The sequence below is a fragment of the Manis pentadactyla genome, chromosome 3 (genome assembly GCF_030020395.1).
Source record: "Manis pentadactyla isolate mManPen7 chromosome 3, mManPen7.hap1, whole genome shotgun sequence".
Classification (NCBI taxonomy): Eukaryota; Metazoa; Chordata; class Mammalia; order Pholidota; family Manidae; genus Manis; species Manis pentadactyla.
This window is the reverse complement of record NC_080021.1, coordinates 10,277,899-10,297,866: the sequence shown is the minus strand read 5'-3', so window position 1 is coordinate 10,297,866 and position 19,968 is coordinate 10,277,899. Positions and strand designations below refer to the sequence as shown.

The 19,968-nt window shown below is 47.0% G+C and overlaps 1 protein-coding gene and 1 pseudogene across 1 annotated transcript in view; one reads left to right on the top strand and one right to left on the bottom strand.

Moving 5' to 3' along the window:
* KCNQ3 (potassium voltage-gated channel subfamily Q member 3) overlaps window positions 1-19,968 on the bottom strand; it is a 278,157-nt gene that overhangs the window by 14,745 nt on the left and 243,444 nt on the right. The window contains exons 5-9 of the mRNA XM_036890535.2: window positions 19,253-19,408; window positions 18,054-18,164; window positions 16,461-16,556; window positions 15,088-15,182; window positions 10,482-10,508 (exon numbers count right to left, since the gene is read on the bottom strand). Of these exons, the coding sequence (XP_036746430.2) occupies window positions 10,482-10,508; window positions 15,088-15,182; window positions 16,461-16,556; window positions 18,054-18,164; window positions 19,253-19,408 (485 nt within the window). The remainder of the gene's footprint in view (window positions 1-10,481; window positions 10,509-15,087; window positions 15,183-16,460; window positions 16,557-18,053; window positions 18,165-19,252; window positions 19,409-19,968) is intronic.
* On the top strand, window positions 11,226-11,361 carry LOC118915134 (U2 spliceosomal RNA; annotated as a pseudogene).

Below are 19,968 nucleotides of genomic sequence, written 5' to 3'. Positions count from 1 at the left end.
CGTCTTAATTCTGTTGCCTGCAATCCGAGACCCTAAAGGATAATCAAATGCAAGGCAAAGTCCAATCCTGAAACTCAAAACCCATCTCTACCTTCTCTGTAAGGATTTCTGATGCATAATTCAGGCCTGTGCTTCGAGGGCACTACAGCAGGTTTTGCAAGGAAAGCTTCCCTTGGAGCTGACATCAGATTTCCTCGGAAAGCCAGGGTCCCCGATTTGTTAAGTGTAGACAAGAACGTTCAGAACACGAATTAGGAAAACTGGAAATAGATGGACTGAGGATGGAAAAGTACAGTCACGGTTGTTCTGTCCTGGCAGATACAGCCTCTGCGCTGGGCTCCTGCCTCACGTCCCAGCGCAAGGAACTCCAGCCATGTTAAACCCCATGCACGTCCCAGCCTTTGCACATGCTGACCTGTGCCTGGGAAAACCTTCATTCCTTCTTTTATCTAAATGATCCTGACTTTTGTCTGAAACTTGGTTTAAGAATTAGCCCCAAGACTCACTTCCACGCTTGGTCCAATTAGATATCCATTCACCATGCCCCTTGATCACCTTAGGATTTTCTCAGCCATGGCACCCGCCACTGTAACGAAATCTTAGATTCAGCAGGAGCTCTCTCACTACAGCAGTGGTTCTCAACCAGGGCCAATTGTGCCCCCAGTGGACATCTGGCAATATCTGGAGTCATGCTTGACATAACTTGGGGTATTCTACCGGCCTCCAGGGGGTGGAGGCCAGGGATGCTGCTAAATACCCCCCAATGCACAGGCAGCCCCCCACAATGAGGAGTGACCCCACCCCTATCAATAGAGCTGAGACTGAGAAACTGAAAGGAAAGCTATTGGTCTGGAAACTACTCTGTTCAGTTTTGCGTACCTAACAGTGCCTGGTGCACAGTAAGCATTATTATGATACTGAAGGAAGGGAGGAAGGAATATGGTATTTGATCTTCTGATTAATAAATGTATCCCAACAGCTGAGAGAGGGAGTGCTGTGTAGTGTAAAGAGTGTGGGCTTTGTGAGTTCAAGAACTGGGTTCAAATCTCTACTCTGTAGTTAATATTTCCACTTGGGTAAGTCATTAACTCTCTCTGATTCATTTTTTCACTTGTACACTCGAGCTGGTATTATTTATTTGTTCAACAAAAATGTGTTCTCTACCCCATAAATGCTAGGCTCTTGTTGACTTGTTGAATATACACTGGTGACTAAGACAGACATGGTTTTCAGGCTCCAGTGAGCTTATGATAAGGCTAGGAAGACACACAATAAGCAAACAGATACAAATATTGTTACAAATTCAACCAGGAAACAAAGAATGTGCAGTAATGGAGAAGAGTAGGAGGTCAGCATAGCTAGGGTGCTCAGGGAAGGCCCTTTGGGTGGATAAGACCAGTTAGGAGGTGAATTTCAGTGGTTCAGGATCAAAATGATGGTGGTCCAGACTTTGAAGGTGAGACCCAAGGGTGAGAAGAAGCCAGACTTCAAAGGAACAGCATGAGAGCTGCCCAGGCAGAAGAATCACACATGGGTGCAAGGATGTGAGCTCTGGGTTTGTGCAACTAACCGAACCACTGTGAATGATGGCAAACTGGCACACGAAGATATCAGAGGCCATCTCACTCAGGGATCTCAGAGTTAGGGTTCGAATTAGAAACAGGAAATATAATTTCTATTTTATTCTAAGTGTACCTAGATGTCACTAAGAGTTTTAAGGGGAAAGTATGCCAACTTTGCATTTAAAAAAGGACACACATGTTCATAGCAGCTTTATTCACAACAGTCAGAAGCTGGAAACAGCCCAAATGTCCATCAGTAGATGATTGGATCAACTAAACATGATATATACACACAATGGAATATTACTCAGCCTTAAAAAGGAAAGAAATGCTAATACACACTACAACATGGATGGACCTTGAGGACATTATGCAAAGTGAAATAAGCCAGTTACAAAAAGACAAATACTGTATGATGCTCGTTACACAAAGTATCTACAGTAGTCAGTTGGTTTCCAGGAGCTGGGTGAAGACAGAGGGGATAGAAGTTGCTTTTAATGGGTACAAGCTTCAGTTTTAAAAGAGGAAGTTCTGGAGATTGGTTGTACAACATGTGAATGTACTTATTAACACTGCCAAACTGTACACTTAAAAATGGTAAGACGGTAAATGTTAGGTGACGTGTGGGCTACCAGAATCAAAAGTTAAAGAAAAAGAACGTGACGACTGTTTGGTGGAGAATAGACTGCAGGGAAGGAAGAACAGTAAAGGAGCCCCTCAAGTCTTCCAGGCAAGAGATGTTACCAGCTCGGGTGGGGGTGTGACCGTGGGAGGAGACGAGAATTTTAGCATATATCTTGGAGTAGAACCACGACAGTCTTCCTTGATGGGGTCTATGTGGGCTTGGAGGGAAAGAGGCAGGTGAGACACCACTCCTAGATGTCTGGCTACACAAATGGGTGGGTGGTGATGCCATTTTCTTCAGCTGAGCAAGACAGGACCAATAAGAGTGGGATTCGGAGGAAAAGCCAAGTCCCTTTCCCTGACGTGCACACAACCACACACAGACACACTTCCCACAAGACCTGTGTGGAGCAGATTTTACTAAATTGTGAGGATTTGCCTCACAGCTCAAATAAATTAAATAGGAGGCATCACTATGAAAATATGTAAGGAAGGTGGGAAACTAAAAATTAATTTTGGTTTGTGTTTGATTAAGAAACACTAGAAAGACACCCTAGGAACTAAAAAAGAAGTTTCTTGTGAGGGAGGGGTGGTGGGAACAGAGCGGATGGGGACAAAAGTGGGACAAGACATTTCACTGTATGAGACTATATTGTCTTGATTTAGGAGCGATTCACATCTTTTTTTTCAGAAAATTTAAATTAAAAAGTAAAATTTAAAAATCAGGTAGGTCCCCTCAGGCCCCGTGTACTGGGAATTTCCCAGGGGCTTTGCCTTCCAGCTGCATTTATCCCCCTTCTACTCTCCCTCCACGAGCTCTTTCCTGCTCCAGGCTGGACTTCTGTGTCTCCCAATTCAATTAAACTCTCTTTTGTCCCTACTCTCAAGATCGGCTGTAGGCCTGATTTTGCACATTAAAAACTGATAAAACTGCTCAATACCTACATTGATCTGAGTCCTAAGCCAGCTCTACACTATATGGAAAAGACCCTGAGCACAGAACACCTGGAAATGTGGGTGCCCATCAGAATAATAGTGATGACAATAAAAGTGAAGCCCTGTACAGCATGAGAAAGACTCCACGTCTCACCCTTACAGCAGCACGGGGAGGTAGGTAGTTTCACCATAACCATGACATAATAAGGAAACTAAGGCACACAGGTTTGGCAACGTGCCCAAGTTCATAGACCCAAAGTTCTTATAAGTAACCTGTAACTCACAGTGTCTAATGCAGCAAAACAACGTGGGTCCATATCTGCCCCAAACTCACAGCACATAGGACCTGAAGTGGCTTAGGACGTCCCTAGTCCAACCTCCTTCTTCTGGTGATAAGGCAGCCTGGGCCAGGGGATGGGGCGTCCTGAGGGGCACTCCAGGCTGAGGAGGGAAGTGGGAGCATAAAGCAGGGACAGAGAGACAGGACTGTGACTGGACTGACTGCTGGGCTGTAAGGAATAGCAATACAATTTTGAAATACCCTTGATGTGTTCATCCGGTTTTCTCTCATTTGGATGGTTCTGCAAAGTTAGCTGAGTGAATGGCTTATTTGGTTTCCTCTGATCCAGCAAATCTGGGAATCCGAGCCTGTTCCCTGGACATTTGCAGCTGCTACTCTGAGGACACACAGACTCACACAATGATATGAGAGTGCCGAGCAATGTATTTTTCTTTGTTGCTCTCCTAAAAGAATGATTTTCTCCATGTATCCAAATCTCATGTATGAATAATAACTTACTAACCAACCAGCACTGATCTCTAACAAGCATTTACTATGTACTAGGCCACAGGTGACATTGCAACCAGTCTATGAAGTTGATATTATCCGCACTTCATGGATAAGGACATGGGGACACAGGGAGGTTGCGTGAGTTGTCCAAGATCACACAGTTAGTAAGGAGGCCAGGCTTTGAAGTCCAGTAGTCTGACTCTGGAATCTGTTCTCAGGCCCTATTGCTATGACTACCTTCTAATTTTACCACCTGGTTTACTTTTAGTCCCTGGTTAAAGAGGAGAGAGAAACACAGATCTGAAGGGAGCCAAGAAGACACAGGATTGAATCCTGGCTCCTGTGCAACTTGCTTGACCCTGCTGAGTCCCCGTGTCCTCATCAGTGTTGGGGGATACTGAAATCTAACCCTCATAAATGCCCTCCTTAAAATCACATACTCTGGATCTGCTCAGATAGCTTCACACCACATGCAAACCCATCCTGCTTGCCTTTGGCAAATACAGAGGGTTGAATGGGTTCCCCAAAAACCTATGCTCAAGCCCTTTCCTGATAGCTGTGAATGTGACCTTATTTGGAAATAGAGTCTCTACAGATGTTTGGATGAGGTCATACTGGAGTAGGGTGCATTCTTAATCCAATGACTAGTGTCTTCATAAGGGAAGGAGAGGGACCTTTGGGTACAGGGACATAGACACACATAGAGGGAAGGCCATGTGAAGATGGAGGTGAATAATGGAGTGATGGGTCTACAAGCCAAGGAATGCCAAGGACCTCTAGAAACCACCAGAAGCTGGAAGAGGCAAGGAAGGAGTCTTCCCTGTAACCTTGGAAGGGACAGATCCTAGTGACATCTTGATTTTGGGTGTCCAGCTTCCAGAACAGCCAGACAATAAATTTCTGTTGATTTAAGTCACTCAGTTTGTGGTGAATTCTTATGGCAGCAACAGGAACGAATACAGTGAACAATGAGGGCTTAGTGGGCACATAAGTACTGTTTTCAGACTGATGGAACCAGGTCAGAGCAGATACCATTACAGGCTCACAGGCGGAGAGGAGGCTAATGAATGGTGGGGACAACCATCCACTTTCATATTTTGGCAAAGTCATAAAATGGAATTTCTACACTCTTAGAAGGACTGAGAAGGAACCCCTAGCCATCTACTGGCTCCTCCCCATAGGAGGAGGTGAATAATCTGATTGGGTCATGGTGAGTGAGTGATAGCCACTGGCCCATTTTCTTGATTGGTTGGGCTTCCACACTAAATGTCAGTTCTGTATTCAAGGTCACATGTGGTCTCTGTCTGGTTCTCAGTGCACCATGGGGTCAGGCAGGCCATGGCTGGCTCAGGCAGTGTCTGCCCTGTCCATGCACTGATCTTCAGGCCAGACTTTGTGGGAAGCGTTATGATGAAATTCACTGTTGTCCTGGAGCCAATCCTTCTTTACCCTGCAAATGTAGCCTATATTTTGATCCTTCTCTGACTCCTCTATTTACTCCTCAATGGGCTTGTAATTCAGAGGGAAGAGGTGCTATAAATAGGCACTTTCCATATTCCAAAAGGACAATTGAGACAAAGCCCTTATAACAGGTGAGGAGTCACTCTGAGGTTACACAAAATTGGTCCCAATCTCCCCCCTGCATCTCAGCTCCTCCACAGCTTGGGACCAGTGTGTTGCAGGATCTGGATGGCTGGAGCCAACAACTATGAAATTGTGTCCAAGACTTTCATTTTGCTCTGGGTAAGAATTTCCTCACCAGTAAAACTGGAGGATTGGATTAATTGATCTAAAAATTCCTGCACACGTTTTATAGTCATTGATTCTCATACAGGGAAGGAGGTTTACCATGAACATCATCCATCACCCTGTGAGGTGAATTTCATGTGGCTGATGTCCTAGGGAGGAGGCCAGGTGTGAAGAATGGTGTCTGACCAAATGCTCCTTCACTCTGAAGAACAGATCCTGGCTCTGTGCCTTTCCCTGCCTCCACAGCCTCCTCTCATGGCAGGGACTCCAGCCACATGAGTCATGAAACAGTAGAAGAAAAAGAAAGGGAGGGGGGTATATGCAGCGACCGATCAGCTAACTGTCCCCAAGGACTGTGAGGGCCAGAATGGTGGCTGGGACCACATACTGTGCGAATAGACCAACCAGATCCAAGTCCTGCTCTTGCTACTGTCTAGCTGTGTGACTGTGCAAGTCACTTACCTTTGGAACCTCATTTTTCTCACCTATAAAATGGGTATGAAAAATAATATCTACTGATAGGGCTCAATGGGCTTAGAACTATACCTGGCAAACAGTAAGCATTCTTTATAAACTATTGATATTATACTTGAATTCTTTGACCCAAAGAATGATCCTCTACTAAATTTAATGGTAAGAACACAATAAGGAGACAGAAGACAGAAAATGCCTGGAACAAATTTCCTCCTGCTCCAAAGACCAACACAGAGAAGAGTCCAGAAGGCTGCTGTTCAGATTGGATTGTTTGAAAACACAAAGTGAACAATGGAGCTCAAGCGAGGGGTTATTGTCAACACAGTTATTTGTTTCAAAAATTCAAAAAATAATGCTGGTTTCTTTCAAACAAATGCCCCTAATGATCAGCACTGATGCATGTTTACTAATAGTTACAATTGGTGGTTAAATGATGTCCCATAAAATATAAGTTTTTTTATGGTATAATTTATAGAATAAATGAGACTTGGCATGGTTTATTGTTGGTATTCTTTAATGCAATATTACTTTCAGGGATTTGAAAATTTATGGGTAGAGTTTATGCTTGTCATGGGCAACTGTCATTTTTTGTCTGCTCCATTTCATGCCTTACTCTTTGGGGAAAAGGAACTGATTCCTCTTCTTCAACCAAGTGGCTCTAGGGGCTGTCAATCATATTATCTTGAACCCACACCACTCTGCTCCAACAGCTGCATGCGTGAACCAGAGTTCGGCCGGTAGCCTCTTACCCTCTGAGCCATAGATATTACCCAAGGTATGAGGATGTGGCCCATGGGTCGATCTAAGTGCTTCCCTGGGATTTTCTGACTTGGAGTTGGGTGAAGGATAGATGGACAGAAGAAAAGGAGAAATACCTGATCCTAGGGCTGCTGGTATCCACACCTTCAACAGTATGGAGAAATCAGCTGAGAGGCGGGGCAAAAAAGGGAAGCAGAGACGAGAACAGAAGAGAGAAATCCCAGAAGGGTCCCATTCCTCGTTTCCCAGGGGTCCCCACCTTCTCTGATGGGGTGCTATGTAAGCCATTACATCTCCCTCTTAGTCCAAGTTAGTTTAAGTTGGGTTTATGACACTTGTAGGATTAAGAGTTTGTCCATCCATCCATCCAGCACTTTTTTAGTAAATGAATATCTACGGAAAGCAACCATGTGCCAGGATGGGTTCCAAGCACAGTTTCAGGAGCTGGAGATCAAGCAGTGAATAAGGAGCAGGACCAAGGGTCTAGCGACTAATGAGGTGTGGCCAGAGGGTCAAGGAGGGTCTCTCTTGGGAGGTGACATTAGGCAGAATCCCAGATGAAGTGGAGGAGAGAGCTACATGACAGCATGAGATACGTGTTCCCAGCCTGGCCAAGGGAGAACAGGGCTAAGATCACATGTCACTCTCTACTCCTGGGCTGCAAGGGAGGCATGGCAACCACCTGTACCACAGGGACTCGGCCTAATGTGGTCTGATAGCTGGACAGACCTGTGTGTGAAACCCTGCTTTGGCTATTTTCAGCTTGGCGTGGGTTTAAGTTATGTAAATACTTGAGCTCACTTTCCTCATAAGTAAAATGATGGTACATGTCTTTTCATTAATTCATTTATTCACTGAGAAAATATTTATGGAGTGCATCCTATATTTCAAGCACAGTATAAGCCTATGGAACTCATGGTCTAGAGAGGAAGAAAGAATTTTTAAAGTTTTCACTATATATAAACAAAGGGTTTATTAGGAAGGTGCTGAGTCCTTGCTAGAGGTGCTGTGAGTGGTGCATCTAAGCTAGGTGAGAAAGGATGGGAGGTGTCAACTGCCCTCACTTTTATAAAAAATGAACTACAGTGACCTATGTAAGTGCTTAGGTCCTTGTAAGCCCACAACAGAATTGGCTCTCTTCCTTCTGATTAACCTCAGAATCATAGATCCTGAGAAAGAAGCATAAAATTATCACAGCCAACCTCCCAGTGATCACAGCAAGTCTGCAGGACCTGAGTTCCTCAGACAAATCTGCACAGATCAGAAGAGTCAAGGGAGCTCTGTCCGTGGGACATGAGAAGCCCATCCCTCTGGTGACCCCTTGGTGGGGGTGGGAACAGCCTTATAAGTGACTACGTATGGGCTTGACTTCTTCCAACAGGGGACTAACCTCTGCATTTTCTCACCCCAACCCACAACCAGGATCTGTTAGGCGTCAGGGAACAGAACTCTTTCCTCAGGCTGACAAACAAATATGTGGGCTACCTATGCTAGAAGAGGAAAATGTGACCAACTCCAAATCTGAATCCAGAAATTTAGAAATACTAATGAAACATTGGTTAGTGATAACCTACTGAAGAAGTTAATCCTAAGACAGAAAATGTACATCATTTTCTAAATGTACTATTATAGAAAAAATACCATTTTAAAACACATGTACATTGCTGACCACTCTCCAGTCTTTCTTCCGCCTTCTTGAGTAAAGGCACTGATTCCTGGGTTGACGATCTACCCATCCTCCCGCTAGATCGCACACCGCTCCTCCAGCTTTCTTAGCTACAATCACACCTGGCATCTCACCTGTCGATCCATCAGCCAAACTTCTTTGTTAGATAAACCCAAAATATTGCACCACAAGCCTGGATGGGGGAGAGTGAGTGGTTTATATAACTGAGCTCTCCTTCTCTGAGGAAAATGAGCCAGCTAACACCCAGAAACTCTAACCCTGAGAAATCACAGAACGTATTTTTCCTCTGCACCCCTGGCAGAGTGGAGAGTTCTTGAGAGGGGACTGAGCAACTCGGTGATCAGATTTCAGAGAGCCCCTTCTTAGTAACTGGAGAAGCATACCAAGGAAAGCCTCAAGATGCAACTACCTGGAATCTGCTTAGACCAGGAGTGCCTAATCCAAAGCACGGTGCTATTTTTCATGTAGTGTACTTTCCAGTCTGGCTAAATTCTGCTCATGTCTGTATAGAAAAGGCTCTAAGGATAGATTTAGGAACTCACACACAGTGTCAACATCTACATGATTTAAAACCCTGCAAGAGAAGGAGGGGACAGAGCACTCCTTTGGGGGTCCTGAGGCCTGGCCGGTAAAAGTCCTGGTACTCAGGGGCTCTGTAACTTAGGGCCAGCCTGTCCTCTTGGAGGCTGTGGCTTCTATAAAAGCCTCCAGGAGATGACCTCTGAGGTCGCCCTGCTCTGCCTCTGTGAGCCGTGTGCTGCTGGGGGTTCTCTAGCACATGTCCCCTCACACTGTCATTGTCAATTCTCCAGCGCTTGTCGCAATCTCGCCAGGTGCCTCCTACAGTCCGAACTGGGTCCAGGGAAGAAACAGTCCATTTGAGAACAGACCCAAAGGAGGCTGGAAGCCCAAACCATACCTCTGCATGTGAGCCATAAGGGGCTGTGTGTGACATGTCCCCCCAGAGGGGTTATGCACGGTATCAGGGGACACATTCAAGAGGACTTGACCCAGCATTCCAAAGGCCATTGTCCTCAAGTGGTTCCCCTACAATGTGGCCCAGGGTCTGACACCTGCTCTGCCCCAATTCTGTCAGCTTTCCACGGATAGCAGTGGAGCATCAGGAGACTGACTTCAAGGCCTCAGTAGTAGTTTGTCAACAATTATAGATGAAATGTATACTTTTTCATACATTATGTAGATTACATATGTAAGTAGCTTCAACAGATGTTTGAGAGAGATGGTTTTGCTCTATAATCTGGAGCAATGTCCATTGCCTCCCTGCTACGGTGACACCTTGATGAGATGGACTGAGAAAGGCAGGGTAGGGAATGCTCCTCATCTGGAAGAGCAGCCTGCCTCTGCAGCAGCCTGCAGTGAGAGTGGTCTAGGTGGGATCACGAGTTACAGTCTTGATTCACTTTGTGAAGAACTACCTGTGAACCCAAGAAGCAAATGAAGCCAGACACAGTGGGAATAACATGGCCTTAATACCCAGACCCAAGTGAGAATATTGGTCTTGCCTCTCAGTGGCTGTGTGACCTGGGAGAATAACTCAACCTCTCTGAACCCGTCTCTTCAATCCATAAATGAGGACAGGAGGGCCTCTCTGTGTTTGTGAGGACTAAACGAGAAAACACATTCAGGACTCCAGACACAGAATCCTGCCTGGAGGACACACTCAGTAAGTGTCTGCTGCTGTGATCCTGCTAAATTGTCCTTGAGTAAATTAACATGACAATGGCGGAGGAATATGGTGGCCAGCAACAGGCAGCAGCCGTGAGCCCCGAAACACTATCTTGTGACCAGCGTGCTGCCCAGGGGCACTACACCACACAGAATTGGACCCTCTTTCCCAACACACTCGTGGGAAGAAGGGGATTCATAATCAGAAACGTACCTGGCTGCCGCCTCCAGCTGTTCTTTCCTATAAGGAGATGAAGGAGAAAGAAAGAAACAAAGTATAAATTACTTGCAATAGCTTTGCCTTTGCCCCCCAATTTCCCCATGGCTTCCCTTTAATGAAGACAAAGAAGCAGGGTGGAGCTCTAAGCAAGATGGCAAGTGTGGATGGGGCCCACAGAACAAGGCGGGTTTGCCCGGCCAGAACCCAGGCCTTTACTCTGCTGGACTGGCTCTGAGGCTGGCTGGTGGTGCTGGGCTCAGGGGATTTGTTGATCTACAGAGACAGACCAGGAAACCAGGAATTTCATAATTTAGCAGCCACACACCTAGTCCCTCTGTCACCATCACCAGCATTGTTGACATCACCATCATCATCATTGCTAATATTTTCGGAACTATAATTACTAGGCAGATACTATTTTAAGTGCTTTTTATGAATTAACTCATTTAATCCTCATAACAACCCTATGAGGTAAGTATTAGTATCATTCCCGTTTTCCTGATGAGAAAACAGGCACAGAGAAGTTAAGTAAGTTGTTCAAGGTGTCATGGTCAGAAAGCAGAGTCAGGATTCAAACCCATGTGATCTGGGTCCATAGCCCACGCTCCTAACTATGAGGCCACATGTGGCATCCACACATTCGTGACTCTGAACCTTTGCTCAGCCTCTGCTTAGAACTTGCATCCTTTTTTCTCTTCTGGGAGCAGACCTAATGTGTCCTTTAAAAAAGTTCCAGCTATCGCTTCTCAGCCTGTTGGCTAAGATCAAGTGTAGTATCTGTTCTTATCAGTTTAAAAAAGTTCTAGCTAGAGAGGCTGGCTCCTGCTTGGGTTTCTTATCCAACTCCCCAGGGTCTAGGCTGAGCTAATCTCTTCCCCAAGGCACTGAACTCGGATCACATTGTCTTAGAATTATGTGGTCATCCATGAGCTGCCTAGGGGAAAACAAAGCCTCTGTTTTCCTTCATTTCTCAAACTTGAGCACCCCATGCCCTGACAAATATGGAATGGGAAACTGGCCTGTCACTGGAATCAAGGAACAGGAGAAATGGGGAGAGAACAGAAGCACCATGGTAGAGAAGTAAAAGGGCCACTTGTAGAGTTAAACTCCAAAAGTTACCAGAAGCACCTGGAGAGAAAATGCTCTGATTTCCTGGAGTACTCTGGGTCTCTGATTTCAGGAGAAGTAGGGAAAGCAATAAGAGAAGAGAAAGGTGAGGGAGTAGACTGGGCAGGATCAAGGCCAAAGGTACTATGGGAAATGGTGTTAAGGAATTAGAGGCACCACTCTCTCACTCTCCACGACAACATGTCACGCCTTCTCCTCTACCACCACGCTTTCCCACCAGCTCACGACCTTGACTCACCTCTCAGTGAGCTAGATCTGCCCCACGGTCCACCACCAAACTGACAACCTCTTACACCTGGCTCCACCCACCTGGCTTCTCTTCTGTGCCGACGGATGAAAGGCGCATGCTACTGATGGCCAATCCTCACTCACGCTTCCGAGCCCAGGCCTCCTACCCTGCTCTCTTCACGAGTCCTTCCCCTCCCCACTGCTTCCACATCTAGCGCTCTCTACCGGACCCTTTCCACGCAGGGAAGAACCCTGGCCCCATGTCCCACTCCAGCTGTCATCTGCGCTTGCTGTCCCCACGTGCTCACTGCCTCTCAGCAGTCTTCTATGCCACCGCTCCACTGGGACTACTCTACTCAAAGCCCCGACCAACTCCAAGTGGTAACATCCATGGGCTCTTCTGTGTCTCCATCCACCTGTGGCAAGATCAGCACAGCTGCCCCCTTTCTGTGTACTCTTACGTCCCCAATGCCAAACGCAGTGCTTAGCACATAGGAGATGTTCAGTAAATATTTGCTGAATGAATGAATGGGGTAACTGAATAAAAGACCTTCACATTCCTGACAGGGTGTTCTAGTCCTGCTGTCATTCAACAGTGGTTTCCTAAGACTATAATTTGGGAGCTTAGTATCTTCCTTTCCCACTGTGACACTGATGCTTCCTTCCAGCCCAGATTGCTCCAGCACAGCCTGAACACCTACTATGGGCCAGGTACTTTGACATATTTCACAGGTGTTTTCACATATTTTATTCAGTTTCACTTTCAGAAATAGGTATTATTATCCCAGTAACACCTCTCTCATCCTAATTTTCTCCCTAAAACACTTTTTGTTCCCAGAAATACAATGGGCTTTGGTCTAAGACTTGGGTTCCAATCTTAGTTCTATCACTTACCAGCTGGGTAAAATTAGACAAGTTAATTAATCTCACCAATGCTCTGTTTCTTCACCTATAAAATCTGGGTTATGAAAAATGGGGTTGCCCATTCTACTTATCTTCCAGGACATTCTAAAGATTAAATAACACAGTGTGTATGAAAGCAGGTCCAGTGTTATCTGGCTGTAGGGAGGGATAGCTGCATATAGCCCCCCATCTCTATTTTTAAGCATTCCAATAATCTGGACCCTGGTCAACAAAGGAACAAGGTCTGCATATACAATAAATAACTGAATCTTTTTGGGAAAGTAACTTCTACTTCTTTGGCCTACGTCTCATTTCCATTTTCATTCTCATATCTACTGATTCCAAGCTATACTGTCCAAGATGTAGCCACTAGTCACATATGGCTATTAAAATTAAAATTAAATAATTCATCCTAAGGTGCACTAGTAACAGACACTGGCTCAAAAGCCACACATGGCTGGTGGTTAGCATCTTGGACAGCACGGCTGTCATTGCTTTTACTGAGCAAACTGACCTTCTGGTGATGGAGAGCAAGGTCAGGTTTTTAATGTCTGCCTTCATCTCTGCTTCCACATGAGAACGGCCTATCTATCATCCCTCCTGCATCATCTCCCTGTACCTTCTCAGATGCCCATCCCCTTCTTGTACTAAGCCTCCACTGTCTCCACTGACCAGCAAATGAGAAGACCTGGGTTTGGTCTCAACTATGCCCAACGACGTGTGTGCCCTTGAGCAATTCCTGAAGTTTTGGAGGCCTAGGGTTCTTCTCATATAAAATTGGGTTTAGACTTGAAACTCTCTGAGGCCTATTACAATGGAAAAACCACGAGTTTATCATTTTAATATTAGTATTTAAGTTTATCATTAAAGTATTAAGTATTAACAAAAGAGAAATGAAAACGCACCATCATTCTCCATCCATGCTAGCCCCAAACATATATATATACTTGGAAACTAACAAAGGGCTCCCCTGAGCTGGAGAGTTTCACGTAGCACCATGGCTAGAGATGTGCTGTGCAACTTCATCCTTCACAACCTCTGGGAGGAAGGTAAAATGGTGCAGCCACCACAGACAATAGCCTGGCAGTTCCTCAAAAAGTTAAACATAGAGTTACAATTGCCAATCCTAAGTATATACACAGGAGAACGGAAAGCGTATGTCCACATGGCATGTACGTCAGCATAATAACCAAAAAGTGGGAACAACCCGAATGTGCATCAACTGATGGACAGATAAACAAAATGGGCCATCAAGTAAAGGAATATTGGTCATCCATAAAAAGGAATAACATTCTTATGCACGTGACAACACAGATGAAACCTGGGAACATGTTAAATGTAATAAACTATACATAAAAGACCACATATTCTAAAATCACATTTTTATATGCAATGTCCAGAATAGGCAGAATAGAGATATTAAATAGATTAGTAGTTGCAGGGACTCAGGGAAAACAGGAGGGAAGACTGACTGCTAATGGGGACAGGGTTTCTTTCTGGGTTGATGGAAATGCTCTGGAGTCAGACTACATGATCGCGCCCAGTTTTATAAATATGAAAACCACCAAATTGTCCATTTTAGAAGTGTACCTTTTAGTGTATGTGAGATCCTCTTACAGCCTGTGAAACATATCTCAATAAAGTCATTAAAAAAAAAAAAGCATAAACAAAAGACAAAAAGTCTTTAGGAGGCAGGTGAGGAAACACCAGTGTATTATCATCTCCTCCTTTGCCATTAAACATATGGAGTAGGTTGGAATTCAGGGCTATTCCTTTCCCAAGGGACTACATTGCTTCAGAACGGTTGCCAAGTGAATTTCTCTAGTGACTTTATACTTTTGTCCTTGAAGAGAAGAAAGAAAGAAACGTTCTCTCTTAGTCGAAAAGTCATTCCCATATCACAGCAGCTGTCTGCAGCACAATGCATCCCTCCATGTCTCAGACAGCTAGGACAATGCCTTATTTATAATAAATCAACCCAAAAGAATGGGCCTCGTGCCAAGGCCTTGGGATGCATAGCAAATGGAAATCATCTTGGTTCTGCATTCAGTGTGGTTGTGCGTGTTCTTGCCTTTGAGTTCAAGGTCACTGTCACTAGGGCCCTCTAGGGAACTTGAAAAAATACTGATGCCTGGGTCCCACTCCTGGGAATTCTGACTTAATTAGCCAGGAGTGTGGCCTTGAGCATTGGGGATTTTTTATGATTCAAACGTGCAGCCCAGACTAGGACCCACTACCCTGAAGGATGTGCCCCAGGAAACCACGAAGACCACTGGCACAAGTACAGACCACGGGAGGATGGTTAGCCACGCTCCGAGCACTCACACAGGCCACCACTTGCCTGAAGAATGGAAAAGAGACGACTGATTCATAGAAGCGCCATGTTGCTACAAGGTCAATCCTGTTGGGGTTTGTAGCATAGTATCTCCAGGCAGCCTGAGGAGGAGAGAAGGGGCAGAGCGTCACACAGGATGCCCCGTGGCAGAACGCCCCCGCGGCCCTTATGCATTTAGGTAACATCCAGGGAAGCTGAGATTCTTGGCTTTTTGTAGCTCCTTGGGGAAGAAAACCTTCCTTGACCCCATCACCTGGGAGCTACCATGGGCAGTGATGGGCTGGGGCCGGGAGGTGAGCTGCAGGGCAGGGCGCTGGCTGTAAAGTCCTGAAAGTCCTGAAAAGAAAGCTCTTGCTGCCAGGTTCCCCGAGACTTCTCAAGTAGGTGGGAAGATGAACACTATCTTCTGTGCCATTTCCGGGTACTAGAGACAGCCCCGGAGATGAGGCTTTAATTCTAATAGATTAGAACTTTGGGGAGACTGCAAAGGTTTGGGCCAGGGGGATAACGGAGCATTGGGGATTGGCATAGAAACTATGGTATGAAGGATAACATCATGTACCACCCAGTATCTGACCCACTGACCCACTGACACACTCATGCAACCAAACACAAATTCATGAGCAGGTGGTCATGCAGACATTCAACCCCGCGCAGCTATAGCCACAACACTCCACTTCCCTATTCTCTGTGTGCTCATCAGCCCAGGTAGCCACGGAGCAGGAGCTCTCTCTGAAGTACAAGGACACTCTTCTGCCTTTCCCACCCACCACCTCTCACTAGTCTCCCAACTTCCAGTCCACGGTGTGGGCAGTGATAGAGTCAGACAGCTGGCAGGCCTCCAATGTACACCAGTGCTTGCCTGTCTATTGGGCAGGACAAATAGGCAAACTGCCCAATGTTTTGCATGGGTGAGGCATCTCTTCCTCTCTTGGCTATGGGTACTCTATCGTTAGCAGATGTGAGGGGGCACATCTCCTTATAGCCAACTGGCTTAGCCCCTGCACTCTAGGCTGACTCTTCCTCGAGGACTTCTAGGTCAAGACTGGAGTGGGAAGTAGAAGCCTAGAACGGACTCAGGCCCACCCCAAACTCTCCACTCCCAGGCTGCTAGTAAAACAGCTGATGCGTCAGTCCCTGAGCCTTTTGTCTATTTCCTGCTTGGCTTAGAACCTGGAAGGGAGAGTGACAGGACTGTCGCATTCAGTACACAGGTCAAACAGATAACACCAGCAACACCCAGAGCCACCCACAAGCAAGCACGGTCCTGGGTCCTGCCCTGGTTCATGGGCATGCCCACTCCTGCACAGGCGTGCACGCACATGCACACACGGACGCAGACACGGAGAGTGGGGCCGTCCCAGGGCCCCGGCACACACCTGGATGAGCTCAGCGGCCGGCTTCCTCCTCTTCTCAAAGTGTTTCTGCCGGTGCTGTTCCTGCACCTTGAGGGCCAGTCCTGACCCCAGGATGCCCTGGGGGGGAGAAGGCAGGCCCCGAGGTCAGCCCACCCCCTCCTGGGGCCACAGTGACGGCGCCAAGCATGGGGAGAAGGGGACACCCCTCCCGTCTCTGCAAGGGCTGCTGGGCTACATGGAGCCATGAAGTCAGGAAGGCCTGGGTTCTGCCCCCAACTCTGCCGCTTCCAGTGCTGAGACCCTGGCCAAGCCTCTGTCTGCTGCATTTCTGTCTCCTTCGTAGGGAAGTGGGAGACCGGGGCCTGCCTCATAGGGAGACCGGGGCCTGCCTCATAGGGAGAACGGGGCCCGCTTCATAGGGGTACTAGGCCCGCCTTGTAATTTGTTAAGGAGAAAGTGAACTAATGTACAGGACCTGCTTAGTAAGGGGGACAAGGGGCATGACACAGAAGATGACCAGTAAATGTTCCCAGACTTTAAACAAATATTTCAGCTGCTTAAATTGTCACTTGAGATTTCTACTATAGCTGGAATTTCTCAGAACTGTGATCTGTTGTTTTTCCAGATCAGACTCGCGTGTGGGTTAAATGGATGGAAGCGCACCCTCTTCAAGCTGAGAGGGACTCAGACACTGTGCAGCGCCCCACAGCCCCTGGCCTGTTACAGATGAGGGAACTGAGCTTCAGAATGGGCACTGCCCAGGTCAAACAGCTTAGAGACAAGGTAGGGCTGTGATGGAGAGAGAATGTCACCAAACTAAGGGTGGGAGAAGAAGGGTGGATAGGATTGCTGTGTAAGAAGGTTCTTTGCAAGCTTTGTGATGAAGAGCCAGGCTTCAGAACCAGCAGCCCCAGGATTCCCGGCTCCACAGCCCAGCAGCCCTGGGATTCTGCTTTCGTCATCTGGAGAATGGTGACACATGCACCAAATTCAAAATGTCATCATGAAAATGAAATGAGATGCTATAGGTAAAGTATTTGACATGATTCCAGCACACAGTAAGTTCAACAAATACTATCTATCATTGCTCATATTATGCTTAGGGGCCCCAGGCTTTAGGGAAGTTATTCACTCACGGGTCAAGACTCACTTTTGAGGAAAATGCATCTTTTTTTACAAAAACCAGTAAGTGTCAGGCACAGGAAGGGAGCTCACATATACAAAGGACCCACTATGTGCGAGGTGCTGGGAGGAAGATGTGATCCCAGTCACCCAGGGGCTCACAGCTCTGGGGGAGGCAGGTGCAGGAAGGGACTACCCCAGCTGGGGTCAGAAATGCCTTTACACAGTTATGCCTGGAGGAGGGAGCAACTAACTCAGCCTAAAGAATCAGCATGGAAACTGGGGCTCAGAGGACGAGTGGACATATGGAGAGATCACTCCGGGCACAGCCGTGGCAAAAAGGCAGGGAACTGTGCTGACGGGGCTGGCTACTGAGTCACCAGGGCTGGAACTTAGGGTAGGACAGGATGAAGGCTGCATTTGCAAAGTTCAGCTGGGCCAGATGGTGAGGGTCCTGCACATCATAGTGAGAAGAACATGGAAGGTACTTACCGCTGGAAGGGCAAAAAAGGAGACGCCAATTAAGGAAAAGGTGGCTGCAATCAGACGGCCTTCCCACGTTTTGGGCGTCTTGTCTCCATAGCCGATGGTGGCCAGTGTGATCTGCAGAGAGAGGAGTTCAGGCACAAGACTCCCCGGAAGGGGGGGAGGGGCGCTGATCAGGCATGGGGCTTCCTGGGTGGGCACGGGGCTCCCAGGGGCCAGGGGGGACTGATCAGAATGCATTGACCGAGCCCCACCGATGGCCCTCTGTCCTCCCTGGGAATGTTTTTCCCATGGAGAAAAGGCAAGCAGTACCAGCTCACTCACATGGAGCCATGAAACCACACCTGTTTCTAAGTTAAGGATTTCCTACCTGTAGTCAATCAGTCAACAAATACTAAATAATTTGTAAATGTGTGTGTGCCTGTGCATTCTTGCGTATATCTGTGTATGTGTGATTGTGGAGCCATGTGTGCTTGTGAGTGTATTTATATGCATTGTATGTATATGTGCACAGATCTAATGTCTGCACGCACGTCTGTTCTGGGTGTGCTGCATATCGCTGGGTGTGTTTTCACATGTAGTTGTTGGTGCTCTTGTACTTAAGAACATGGAAGGCAGGATGTGACAGCAGTTATGAGTGTGGCGGCTTCTGGAGAGAAACTGCCTGAATTCAAATCCACATCAGCTACTTACTGGCGCTGAGACCTAACTGAACTAGGTCCTTAACTTCTTCATGCCTCAGTTTCTGCATTTTAAAGAAAGGAGCTAATAAAGGGAGGTGCTTGAGTTTAAAATGTCTTAGTAAGTGCGAGGTATGTGGAGCAATGCTCCGGAGCAAAGTAAGCCCTCAGTCAATGCTAGCTTTACTGCACATGTCCTGGGGGTGTGCGGCTGTGCATCTCTACATGTGTTTGAAGGTCTGTGTGCACGCATGTGCTCTTCCACTGAGTCTGTTTGTACATGCATGGCTTGGCTGATCACAGCCAATGACTGATGAGGTAGGGTCCTCGAGTGGCCATGGGACCTGACTCTTACGGCCCCCTGACTTCCTCTAAGCCCTATAGAAAGCCTGCTGCAATTGCATACCATGTGGGCAGGCCCTCAGCCGAAGGTGGCAGCAGACTGTGCACGCCCGTGCCACGCCTTGGCTCTTTGGTCTCTAACAACACCCCGGGGGTTGGGGAGCCTTCAAGGTGGTGACTCACCAGGCCCCACCAAAGGGCATCTGCATAGGTCTCAAACTCCTCTTTCATCTCTCCTCCTTGTGCATCCACCTCTGGCACATCTTTCTCAACCAGGTACACCAGAAATGAAGAAAGGATGAGCGTCAGGAACCCAATGTACCAGGCGGTGATGAGCTCCTGGGAGGGTGAGCAGCAGACAGGGAGTGGTCACTGGGAGGTCACTCGGGGAGCTGGAGTCTAGGTTTCCCAGCTCTGTGACTGTGGGTGAGTAACTCACCTTCTCTGATCCTCACCTCCCATCACTGTGCAATGGGATCAGTACATCATTAACAAAGCAAACATATGGCTCTAGGAGGGGAAGATTTCTGCCTTAGGGTGACCTTGTTATTACAGCTCAGGAGGCTTCACAGGGAGGCAAGAGGCAGGAGGAACTGGCTGCTGCCTCAGACACAAGGCTGAGGATGCAGGAGTCTCGATTCTCCAAGGACTGGGCACAGCAAGGCTAGAGCTCAGTACTTCTAGGAATTTGACAGCAACGGGAAGCTGGCGTGGAATAGCACACACAGCTATGGACAGGGACCAAGCTGTGCCACTAATTGCTGTGCCCCTGGGCAAATTACTCTCTTCCTCAGCCTTAATTTCTTCAGTTTTAAAACCAGAGAGTTCCTGAAAGTGCCACGTGTACTGCAGATACATAGTTTCTATGTTAAATGGTCACAAATTGATGTAAGCCATTC